At 42.9% G+C, this 12,398-nt stretch overlaps 1 protein-coding gene across 1 annotated transcript in view; it reads left to right on the forward strand.

Moving 5' to 3' along the window:
- The window catches only part of EIF4E3 (eukaryotic translation initiation factor 4E family member 3), a 46,125-nt gene that overhangs the window by 7,712 nt on the left and 26,015 nt on the right, over nucleotides 1–12,398 (forward strand). The window contains exon 2 of the mRNA XM_054479491.2: nucleotides 7,125–7,197. Within this exon, the coding sequence (XP_054335466.1) occupies nucleotides 7,125–7,197 (73 nt within the window). The remainder of the gene's footprint in view (nucleotides 1–7,124; nucleotides 7,198–12,398) is intronic.

The following is a 12,398-nucleotide window of genomic DNA, read 5'->3' on the forward strand; positions in this document are numbered from 1 at the left end:
GAATTAGGACTGTGTGACTCCAAGCCCTGGTGTCCCTAACCCCACTGCACACTTTCCTGTGAGCGTGAATACAGATAGGACACAATTCTCTCATATCTCATATCCTAAAATATCGGAGCTGGACAGGACTTAAGAGGTTATCTGGCTGTACCTCTTAATTTTACAAATAAGGAAACCAAGAGCCAGTTTCATGGGAGATGATTAAGCCAAGGACTCCCTGCCTCAGAATATGCTGAGAAAAGAAGAGAGCCCTTGCCTGAAAACCCATATTTAAGTGCTTTTACAGAACTGTCCTTCACATATAAGGATAACAACTTCTTGATGTCTTTGGGTGATGACAAATGCGTTTGTGACAATAGTGATTTTTACATTTGTCTTGTGATGCTGTAGTTCATTAGATTTTACTTTCCAAGTTAGCATTTCTTATGGTAACTTTAGATGACATAGGTCAGCATGTCTCAAACTCTAATGTACATACAAATCACCCAGGATTTAGCAGGTCTCATGGGGACCTGGAGACTGCCGCTCTAACAAGCTCCTGGGTGATGCTACCCATTGCCTGGTTGCACTTTGAGTGGCAAAGATGCGGCAGGGTTCGAAGAAACCTTTTCAGCTTGTTTGCTTTGTAAGAAGCATCTCTAGGCATACATATGGATTGTAAGTGGTGCTGTGGTCTGATAAAAGATAGCCAGGTAATGATTAAGATAATTTCCTTAGGTATTTACAGAGGCATCTGTCTCCATGAACTTTCTTAATGAGCTTAGGCTGCAGCAATTATATCTTTAAAAGTGGGGTTTAATGGGGAAGGCATATTTGGGAAGTCTGAATGGAGGATTGTAAGCTGCAGGACAGCTGGAGCCATGCTTGGTGCAGTGTTTTTATGAGGGTGCCAGGCTGAGTATTGGTCATGCAGGAGCTATTTAGTTTAGGCTAATGACTAAGGGCATGGTTGTCAGGTAACTTTTGGTTCAAGTCCCAGATCGGCCACTAAACAATGGTGTATGTTTGGGCAAGTTACCTTACCATCTTCAGATTTAGTTTGCTTATCTTTAAAGTGGGGTTGCAACTATTATTTACCTAAGGTGTTTTAATGAGGATAAAAGGAGATCATGTATGCATGTACAACATGATGTGTGGTCTTTTCAATTATTGGGGGCCCAGCATTTGTGGAATAAGAAAAAGGATAAAATGGGCCAGGCACAGTGGCTCATGCCTGTAATCCCAGCACTTTGGGAGGCTGAGGCAGGTGGATCATGAGGTCAGGAGATTGAGACCATCCTGGCTAACATGGTGAAACCCTGTCTCTACTAAAAATACAAAAAAAATTAGCTGGGCATGGTGGCCGGTGCCTGTAGTCCCAGCTACTTGGGAGGCTGAGGCAGGAGAATGGCATGAACCCGGGAGGCGGAGCTTGCAGGGAGGCGGAGCTTGCAGTGAGCCGAGATTTCGCCACTGCCACTGCACTCCAGCCTGGGCAACAGAGCGATACTCCATCTGCAAAAAAAAAAAAAAAAAAAAGAATAAAATGCTTTCAAGCACTTCACTTCTTCCTGAATCATGTTATTTATATTACATTTGGGGGTATTTTTTGCCAGGGATTCTAGTGGCATCTAGCTCTTTCCTGCACCTCCGCCTCTGTGCTTTGCCAGCAGTGTGGCTAGATGTATGGTGGGGAGGCAAGATTGACTTAGGTGGGCCTAAGGAGGGATATGACACAAGATGTGCCATGGGACACCTATGCTGACAATGACTGCTCAGTTATTCCTGGGAGTCAGCCTAGTTTAAGGGGAAGGTCATGGGCCTCAGAGCCAGATAGACCAGGAGAAGAACCCAGACCTGCTGCTTAAAAACAAGTTCACTGAGCCTCAGTTTCCTAATCTGTGAAGTGGGGATAATGAAACCAACCTGACAGGATTGCTGTAAGAATTAGAGATAATCTCTGCAAAACCCTTTCATGTAATACATGCTTAGTAAAAGGGAGCCATTATTACATTAATATTATTAAATAAAGAGGAAACTCCTGGTGGAACTATTGAAATTCTTTAACCTGATCCATCGAGGGGCATTTATTGTTCCATTGCTGTGTTCTCAGCTCTAGCTGTATACCATGGGAGGGCAGCGTATGATTCAGAAAATTCCGAACCAGGGTCCTGATTCCTGGGTTCTGTGATTTTCCACAGCTCTGCCTGTATCTTCTACTGGGAATGGTCATTATCAGCATGTATGTTCCTCTCTCAGCTTTCTTTCCCACCTCCTCCCTCCTGGGAGAATTAAAAAAATGATATGAACATTGTTTCTTTGCCTTTGGGAGCCTGGGGAATTCCGAGAGAGGAGGGATGTTGGTTCTAAAACATAAACTGTATGGGAAAAGGCCTTTTTCTAAAATGATCACCATTGTATCCCCAGCGGCCACAAAAGATGTGCAAAACATTTTTGTTGATTAAATAAATTTTAAAGCTCCTGAGACTATTTGTTACACATTGCCAGGAGGGTTTCTTTGCATGGGCACCGTGGACATTCTGGCCAGGGTGATTCTCTGTTGTGAGGGCTGTCCCGTGCACTGTAGGATGTTCAGCTGCACCGTTGGCTTCTACCCACCACATGCCAGTAGCACGGCCTCAGTTATGACAACCAAAAATGTCTTCAGATATTGCCAAGTCTCTTCTGGGGTGCAACATTACTCTCAGATGAGCACCCCTGGTCTGTGGAGACAGGGTTTGGACTAGGGTTCTCCTGGGAAGGGAAGGTTTATAACATGAATGAAAGAAAAAGATTTTTAAAGCTAAGAGAATATACTGTATATGTGATACCTGTAAAAATGTTTCCTTCCTTGACATCCATTACAAACATTTACCTTCAGTTGCTACAAATGTCTACTCAGGTGACAGGGAAGAGAGGTGTGGCTGCCGGCTGCCAAGGCTTGCATGAACAGCTTGCACTGCTACTTTAAGAAACAGTAACCGTAGATGATACAGCTGCAGTTCAATTTTGAATCAGCAAGTCCAGTACAGACTGACCTGTTTACAGGGCAGATCATTTAAAAATCTTGGGTTATTTGCTCTTTTGAAATTGATTCTGTGGATATGGCCCAATTTTGCTTGTGTGTTCAGGCATGAGGTTTAGGCACATTGGTGTTTTTCAGTGACTGTTGGAATCAGATTTGGCTCACAGAAGGACGCCGTGCCTTCTGCTGGCCAGCCAAGTATTTACTACCATCAGTACTTCCGACATCACTGTTTTGTTACTTCGAAGCCTGAATATTCAGAAAGGTGCCCATCAGCTGGAAAGAATCTTTAAGATCACAGAATCACCCTCCTCCATGAAGAAATTAGGAAACTGAGTTTCTATGAAGCCTGACACATCTCCTTTCTTTTTTTTTTCTTTTTTTTTCTTTTTTTTTTTTTTTTTGAGATGGAGTTTTTCTCTTGTTGCCCAGGCTGGAGTGCAGTGGCTCAATCTCAGCTCACTGCATCCTCCACCTCCCAGGTTCAAACGATTCTCCTGCCTCAGACTCCTGAGTAGCTGGGATTACAGGCATACACCACGACGTCCAGCTATTTTTTTGTACTTTTAGTAGAGCCTGGAGTTCATCATGTTGGCCAGGCTGGTCTCGAACACCTGACCTCAGGTGATCCAAGTGCCTCGGCCGCCCAGAGTGCAGGGATTACAGGCGTGAACCACTGCGCCCAGCCCATATCTCCTTTCAAATCCCAATACATCAGTATCATCAGGTGTTAGTCTGTTAAAATAGAGCTCTTGTTGAGTGTAATCCTTTTGGTTTTTGTGAAGATCTTCCCTACTCTGCTCCATTGGAAAGACTATTTTAATATTGTTTCTTCTCAGAATATTATATGAATACAATCTTGTATTAAACGTGGTGTTCAGGCCTCAAGGTGATGTCTCACTCCTGTAATCCCAGTACTTTGGGAAGCTAAAGCAGTGGGATCACTTAAGGCCAAGAGTTTGAGACCAGCCTGGGCAACATAGTGAGACCCTCCCTCTACAAAAAATACAAAAATTAGCTGGCTGTGGTGACATGCACCTGTAGTCCCAGCTACTTGGAAGGCTGAGGCAGAAGGATTGCTTGAGCCCAGGAGGTCGAGAATACAGTGAGCTATGATTGTGCCACTGCACTCCAGCCTGGGCAGCAGAGTGAGACCTTGTCCCAAAAACAAACAAACAAAAAAAATTGGGATTCAGCAAAAATGGTGGCCTTGATGAAAACATACCAAAAGAGTCAACTGTAAAACTCCACTTAAAAAGGCAAGTGTATATATGGCTTGAATGGGCAGCTCAGCAGTGAGGGATGGAGAGCAGGAAATCACAAATGGGTCACCTGTATTCAAATCACGTATTTGTGGCCATGGGCAAGTTCCCAAACCTCTCTAAGCACCAGCCTGCTCACCTGTAATGGTGATAAATAATATTGACAGCTGCATAAATAGGATTGCAGGGATTCAGTACTTCAACAGAGGTCAGAGGCTCAGCACACTAGCAAGAATTCGGCACTTACATGTTAGTCACTGACACTGTTGTGTTACACTAATAAGTACTTCCTAGTTGTTATTTTATTCTAGAGTCCTTTTAAGGCCTCTGGAAACGTGATTTCTTAAAAAAACCTGGATAATGAAACTGAGGGGACCTGCGTAACTTGGTACAGTTATCTCCTTCATTGGAATACAATTAAAGACCAGACTGTGGAGACAGAGGCATTTAAAAAGAACCATATATAGCAAATTTTCATCAGTGCTTTTTTTTTTTGTCTAGGTTAAATGGTATTATCCTCACATTGTATTTGCTTAAAATTGACATAATACTGTATGAAGCAAACATTTAAATTATACTCATTATAAACCGTTTCAAATTGAAGTGAACTTTAAAAATTAGTTTAAAAAATTTTTTTGAAATACAGTTTTTTGAATGAAAAAAGAACGCAAAGTATGTTTCCTCTCTTTGGGCCTTAGAATCCCACCCCCTCCAACCCACATACACACATAGGGAAGAAGCCCTGTGTATACTCTCCTATGTGCTTTGGGGGATCCAGGAATGTATTTACTGGGCATATGTAGTAGAGCAGTCAGTTAAAGGAAGAGAAGTCGTATTTTAATGTTAAAGTGATAGATTTTTCATGCTAACAGTCTGTTCAGAAAAAGTTTAAGAGTTTTAAAGTTTTTTTCCCCTCATTTAAAAAAATAAAGCTGGAAAAGACATAAAACCTACATTAAATAGCCAACTTAGTATCTATCCAAGTTGATACTTTAGTAACTACAGCCCGGTCAATCCACGTGGACTGATGTATTTCATCAGGGGCCCAGGTATGAACTGTCATTAGCAAGGGTATTGATTGAGTACTTCATTCTTTGCCACACTCTTTGACATAGTTATTTTAGGCTTAAAGTCTGACAACAACAAAATGCAGTCATGGTGTTTAATGTGGGTTTGCTTTTCTAAAACAATGTCCAGCAAATCGAGTTGTAAATTCAGTGCTTTACAGTAGATTTCTTTATTGGACTGCACCTGCACAGTGGAAGTCCCTTGTTTTCCCCCAAACTAGCCTGTGATTGTGCTTCTTTGGTGACCTTCTGATAAGGAAGCGATATTCAGAATTGCATTTTTCGTTTTTCTCAGACAGAGCCTCGCTCTGTCGCCCAGGCTGGAGTGCAGTGGCCCGACCTCGGCGCACTGCAACCTCCACCTCCTGTGTTCAAGCGATTCTCATGTCTCAGCCTCCCGAGTAGCTGGGACTGCAGGTGAGCGCCACCACTCCCGGCTTATTTTTGTATTAATAATTTTAGTACAGGTGGGCTTTCACCATGTTGGCCATGCTGGTCTCAAACTCCTGTCCTCAAGTTATTTACCTGCCTCAGCCTCCCAGAGTACTTGGATTATAGTCATGAGCCACTGCGGCTGGCCACAAATGCATTTTTGATATTCAGGTTCGACTCTTAGGGAGCATTCACTGGTTCATAGTTTGAGGACTGTAGTCCTTGCTGTGCTTACCCCAACCTGGGCATGGGCCTTTGGCATTGCCACCACCTCTGAGTTCATGTGAGTTTTGTCTCTAGTGTGCAGCGTTTTAGCAACTGTCCAGGAAGTACAACATACTGAGGGTCCTTGGGGGCAACGTCTCTGGGATCAGTGTCTGGTAAAGAGCATTGCTTTTATAGATTCCAGATTCTAGTGGGTCAGCTGTGATTGAGGTACTTTCTCCTCTCAGCAAGCTTCTTATTTCTCACCAACAGCCAGATGTGGGCTTTCATGCATTATTTGTGTGATGGAACATAATCTTAGGCTGATATAATTGTACCCCAACATTTTTGAGCATGAACTGCTAATTCAATATAGAGAGAAAGAAAAGGTGGCAGGAATTGAGAGTCTTGAACTCCTAAGGTTTGATGGTACAGGTCATTTTACCATCCCAGGCAATGGTCCTTGGTAAAACCAGTTAAATTGCAGTGTTTCTGGTGACTAAACCTGTAGTATGTTGCCATCTAGTGGAACATATAGCAAACTAAAGATTAATGCAGTGTGACCATAAAGTTCAGCAGAGCTAATTAAATCAGCCAGAGAAAAGAACTGAAAGTATTTTCTAAAGGCAAGTGTTTTGGTAACAGCAAATTCATATGAAACCAGAGTTGACTTTTCTTAAAGTAGGCAAATGGTCACTCTGTTTCTCAAGAGTGCTTGAATGTTTACCACCCAGTTACTAACAAGTTTTCAAACATATCACCAGGCCAGGACACTGCATTTTCATTGTCATCTGTACAATAGGCAGTTTCTCATCTAAAGTCCTGGAGAAAATGCTTGATTATCAGTAGGTTATTTTGGTATGTTTTAAAATGTGATTTTAAGGTGTCCATTCCCTTTCTTATTAATACATATTTATCTTTTTTTTTTCTATTAAGTTTCCAAGAATAAATCTGCTGATTTTTAGGAGAAGCAAACACATGACTTCACAAAGTAGGGATTTCACATTTTAAATTCCAACTAGCATCCCCAAAATGTCCAGTCCTGTGGTTTGAGACCTGATTTTTAGGAAGACCTAAAAGATTCTACTGTGGGCTGTTTTGTGAGCACTGACTGCTTGTTTTGTTTGTGTCTTTGTCCTGCTCCTGCTTGCCTAGATCCCTCCCTGGTGCCACAGCAGCTGAGTGCGCATCAAATCTGAAGAAAATCTACACAGTACAGACAGTACAGGTAAGATCAAGTGAGGGACTAACTGGATTAACACGGCATACGTCAGACACCTAATCACCCACCTTGAAATCTGTTGCTGTGCTGGCAGCCCCTGTCCAGGGTTCTGCTCTGGAGTTGGCTCTCGGGTCCAGGTTGGCACAGCTGCCCTTGACCAAGTCCACCCCAGGGCCAGCTGAGCACACAGTCAGGTGGCCTGCTCTTCTCTTGGCCACCTGCTGAACCTTTATCTACTACCTAAACCTTTCATAGACCCGCACAAAAGGCAGACTGCAGTGTGGTTAAGAGCAAAGGTTTTTCAAGATCTTTATCTGTGTTCCTGTTCAAACTCCAGCTCTGCCACTGCCTCTCTGTGCCTGTGTTCCCCATCAGTGAGAGGCAGTGGCGACTTCCCTGCAGGATTATTAAAGGTTTAGAGGCCACATGGGGAGAGCAGGATAGTGTGGAGCATGAAGGTGGAGAGTCTCTGCTTGGTTTCCTACTTCACTTCACAATTCCATCATCCTAAGTTAGGCATGGATCAACCCCTTTCATCTCTGTAAAACTGGTCTAATGGTAGCACCTACCTCTGTGGGTTACTGTGAAGATTGAATAAGATTATGTTTATGCCATGCTTAGTGGAGTACCTAATACATAGCAGATTCTCAATGAATGCAGGCTCTTAGTTCTATTAGTTCTTTCTCTATCTAACTCTGATGGTGGAGTTGGAAAAACAGAACTGAAAAAACACAACTGGCCAGGCATAGTGGCTCACGCCTGAAATCCCAGGAGTTTGGGAGGCTGAGGTGGGAGGATTGCTTGAGCCTAGGAGTTCCAGAGCAGCCTGGGCAACATAGACCCCCATCTCTACAAACAGTTTCCTTAAAAATTAACTGGGCGTGGTGGCACACATCTGTGGTCCCAGCTACTTGGGAGGCTGAGGTACAATGATCACTTGAGCCCAGGATTTCAACACTGCAGTGAGCTGTGTTCACACTACTGCACTCTAGCCTGGGCAACAGAGCAAGACCTTTTCTCAAAAAAGAAAAAACCTGATTGATTTAATTGATCCCATTTCTATTTTCTTCAATAGCAGATGCTATCCAGTTTCTCCTGTCTTCTAGTTTAACGGGCTGATGCAGGTAGAGAATAAGGCTTTTGTGGCTGCTTCATAGTTGCATTGACCATATGTCCATGAATTTTCTAGAAGGGAGAGATTTTAAATAGCTTTCATGTTGTATCCCTTAATCTTTTAATGTCTTAGAAATTCCAATAGATCCGCATCTAGATTGTGTCTCTTAGGCAGCCTCTTACATGCAGAAGTAGCACAGAGATCCATTTTTATTTTAGGCTGTAGTCCCAGTATCTGGTTCAAAAAATTTGGCATGCATAATTACGAAGTCCCAGGAATCTGATTGTAAGGTGCTGCGTGTGGCTACCAAGGGCAGTGAGCTGGGTGTGAAGACACAGTCCTGACTGTGGGCCATTTCTGGTGTCGTTGGGGAAATGACATAAGCGTGTGGGAAGCAGAGCAGCAGTGCTGCTGTGCAGTGCCAAGTACAGACAGCACCGCAAATCAGCACGAGGGCCACTGTCCAGAGAAATCAATGTGCTCAGAGTCTGGGAGGCCTCCCTGCACGTCTCCTCTTCTGTGGATTTAGGGACTTCTGTTACCTTTTCCCAGCAGTCATTTTATAATCCTCAGAGCGCTTGATTTGAAGGCCTGTCCTCATGTAAAGGCTCTCGGAGTCTCATTAGACTTTTCCCAACCCACCTGACATTAGATCATCAGGGCTATGCAAGGGGTTCTGGGGCTGACACTAGTCAGATGAGGGAATTGGCTTGGTTTTCCTGACCCCGCGAGATAACCCAGGGTATTTGGTAGAACCCCTGAATCTACAGCATTTTAGGGTCTTCGGGGAGCAATTTGAAGCACCCAGGCAGGCACATACTAGGAAGTACTTTCTTTAAAACTACTTTATTGGGATATAATTTATATACAGTAAATGTAGATTTCTTAAGTATAACTTTTAACAAGGGTACACACATACAACCATCACGCAGATCAAGAAGAAAAAACTTTCCCTTATACCAGAAAGTCTCTTCGTGTCCCTGCCAGCCTCCATCCCCCAAAGCAACCACTATTCTCGTTTCTACCACATTACATTCATTCTGTTATTGAACTTTATATTGATGGAATCATACAGTACTATATTATTGTGTCTGGTCCTTTGCACTCAATGAATATTGAAGGATTGAATGAATGAATGAGGCCGAGCATGGTGGCTCTTGCCTGTAATCCCCACATTTTGGGAGGCCGAGGTGGGCGGATCACTTGAGGTCAGGAGTTCAAGACCAGCCTGAGCAACAAGGTGAAACTCTGTCTCTACTAAAAATACAAAAATTAGCCTGGAGTGGTGGCGGGCACCTGTAGTCCCAGCTACTGGGGAGGCTGAGGCAGGAGAATTGCTTTAACCTGGGAAGTGGAGGTTGCAGTGAGCCGAGATTGCACTGCCCTCCAGCCTGGGTGACAGAGTGAGACTCTTGTCTCTCTCACACACACACTCTCAAAAAAAAAAAAAGAATGAATTAGAAGTTAGTAAATGAACCACTTTCCTGAGTCACAACAGAATGCTCCCGTAAGGATTCTGTAGGCTGCACATTCTCAGTGGGGGCCAAAGTTGATTCTTACAGGGGAAGTAGATCAGTGAACAAATCTCGTTCTTTTTATGTACAAGGCATAGATATCCATGCAGTCCATAAACATACGGTGTCTCTGTGGTATTAAAATTTCATCATAGGTGATTAGGAAAAAGGGTTCTTTTAGGGCCTAAGGGGGCAACAGTGAAAAAAATGGCTGATAAACACTGCCCTAAGGATCAGGAAATTCCTTTCTGTCTCAGCTGTCTCTGCTCCCTCAGTTTCTCATCTGTAAAACTGAGGTAGTGATAGTGCCTACTCGCTAAGGTAGAGTGAAAGTTAGATGAGATGGTATATAGTTCTTAGTAATGCTTGGCACTTCGCCCTCAGATGTGGCCAGCTTTTACTTAAGTGTTACTGGATTCTACCCCTCAGCTCCATCAGTTACCTGGCTAGGGTGTGGGCTAGGGTAGTCACAATGCCTTGATTGATGTCCCATATGTGACACTTACTAGCTTGGACAAGTTATATAACCTGTCTGAATCTCAGTTTACTAATCTGTAAGATGGAAATAATTGTGACAGTAATTTTATCTTGCTGTTGTGAGACTTAAATGATACAATGAGGTAAAAAGCCATAGTAAGTACCCAATCATCTGCCATAATTTGTCTACTTCTACTGAGATATCTTTTCATGCTTTCTTCAGTCATATTTTATATCAGGAAACTATATACCACTGCTTCTAGATTATTTATTTCAAGTGATTATACTCTGGATTGCACCACCACTAACACAGAGGTGTATGTAAAGATATTTAACTTATCAATAACTTTCGAGATTTCAGCCTGCGAGTGTCCTTAACAGCTGATAAATTGTCCTTAGTATTTAATGAATGGCCAGGATAATATCTTGTAAGTAATTTGAGGATATGCTTTTGTCCCACTGTCTTTTTATTTTATTCTAGGATTGTATATTAATTTTTTTTTTCTTCAGAAACGGGGTCTCACTTTGTCACCCAGGCAGGAGTGCAGTGGTGCAATTATAGCTCACTGCAGCCTCAAACTCCTGGTCTCAAGAGATCCTCCCACCCCAGCCTCCTCCCAAGTATCTAGGACTACAGCCGTGTGCTGCCACACCCAGCTCAATTATTTTATTTTTTTTGTAGAGATGGGGTCTTGCTATGTTGCTCAGGCTAGTCTCGAATTTCTGACCTCACGCTGTGTTCCCTCCTTGACCTCCCAAAGTGCTGAGATTACAGGCATGAACCACTTTGGCCTGTACATTGATTGTTTTGCTCTCACTCCATTAGCACTAAAAAAAACTGCTTCTCCAATTATGTCTGTGTTTTCCTCCCATATGTGTTTAGATGAAAGGTAGAAATCATGTGATATTAATGATTGCCTTATTAAAGACATGTGTGTCTTTTTACACTTTGAGGCCCTTTAGCAAATCAAAGTAGATGGGTTTGGGAGAGGAATTGTTACCCCATCTATTAGTTGAGGAGACTGAGGCTGGAGGTAATTGGCCCAAACATTCAGTGGAAAGAGCCAATCATGCCATGCCTGTAGGACTGGAATTCCCTCCACTTCCAGTCCAGTTCTCTTTCTTTTACTCCCCGTGATTGAGGAGTGGAGGAGACTCAGCCTTCAAAGGACCTGGGAACCCCTGCTGAGGACACTTTCATCACACCTAACAATAATTCTCTCTGCCTGGAGTTAAATTCATTTCTACTTTCCTACCTTTCTTGGAAAATTCCATTTTACATCTAAGTGTATTTTCCAGATGCTTATTGATTCTCTTACTCTTTTGTGAACCTGTCCAAATTTTCCACATTTCTCTTGTGGTTTTGCATCCTCAGTGGTTGCAGTGCAGAATAGAAAATGGCTTTTAGCCGGGTGCGTTGGCTCATGCCTGTGATCTGAGCTACTCAGGAAGCTGAGGTGGGAGGATTGCGTGAGCCCAGGAGTTCGAGTTCAGCCTGGGCAACATGGCAAGACCCACATCTCTGGGGGGAAAAAAAAAATAGAACACGGCTTTTGAACAAGCCCTGTTTTACCTGTTGGAGAATGAAGAGCTACCTGCCATTTGTGATTTGCAAGAGAAGTCTCCCTTGTCCGGTTTCTTTCAGCCTTATCTGCTACAAGACTAAAAATTCCACCCCTGAAACCTCATTCCTGTACAGCACTCTGTCTCGAACGTCAGTTACTTGATGTATCACCTTAAAGATTTTGCCACACTTATCTCACCTGTAGTACTTTCTACCCAGTATTTCTTATAACTTCTTATTTAAATTTGCATGAAACAGAAACTGTATTTCCTCTATAAGTGGCAATTCAACATCGTTTATCATAAGCAGAAAGTCTTCCTAAAGAGTATATATAACCTATTGAAATTAAGAAAATGTTTCCCGTGCATATGCCAAACCTATCCTGTGTGCTGTCGATAATATCAAGACTTCATATCAGCAGGTCAAGCCGCCTGACTGGAGTTGTGCAGTTAAGTTAGGGCAGCAGATTGCTTTCCAAACCCTTGGGAAATGAGGGCTCTTCCTTCAGAAGAAGAGGTTTTCTAGGTCAGTATGGATC

Source organism: Pongo pygmaeus, chromosome 2 (genome assembly GCF_028885625.2).
Source record: "Pongo pygmaeus isolate AG05252 chromosome 2, NHGRI_mPonPyg2-v2.0_pri, whole genome shotgun sequence".
In the NCBI taxonomy this organism is placed as follows: Eukaryota; Metazoa; Chordata; class Mammalia; order Primates; family Hominidae; genus Pongo; species Pongo pygmaeus.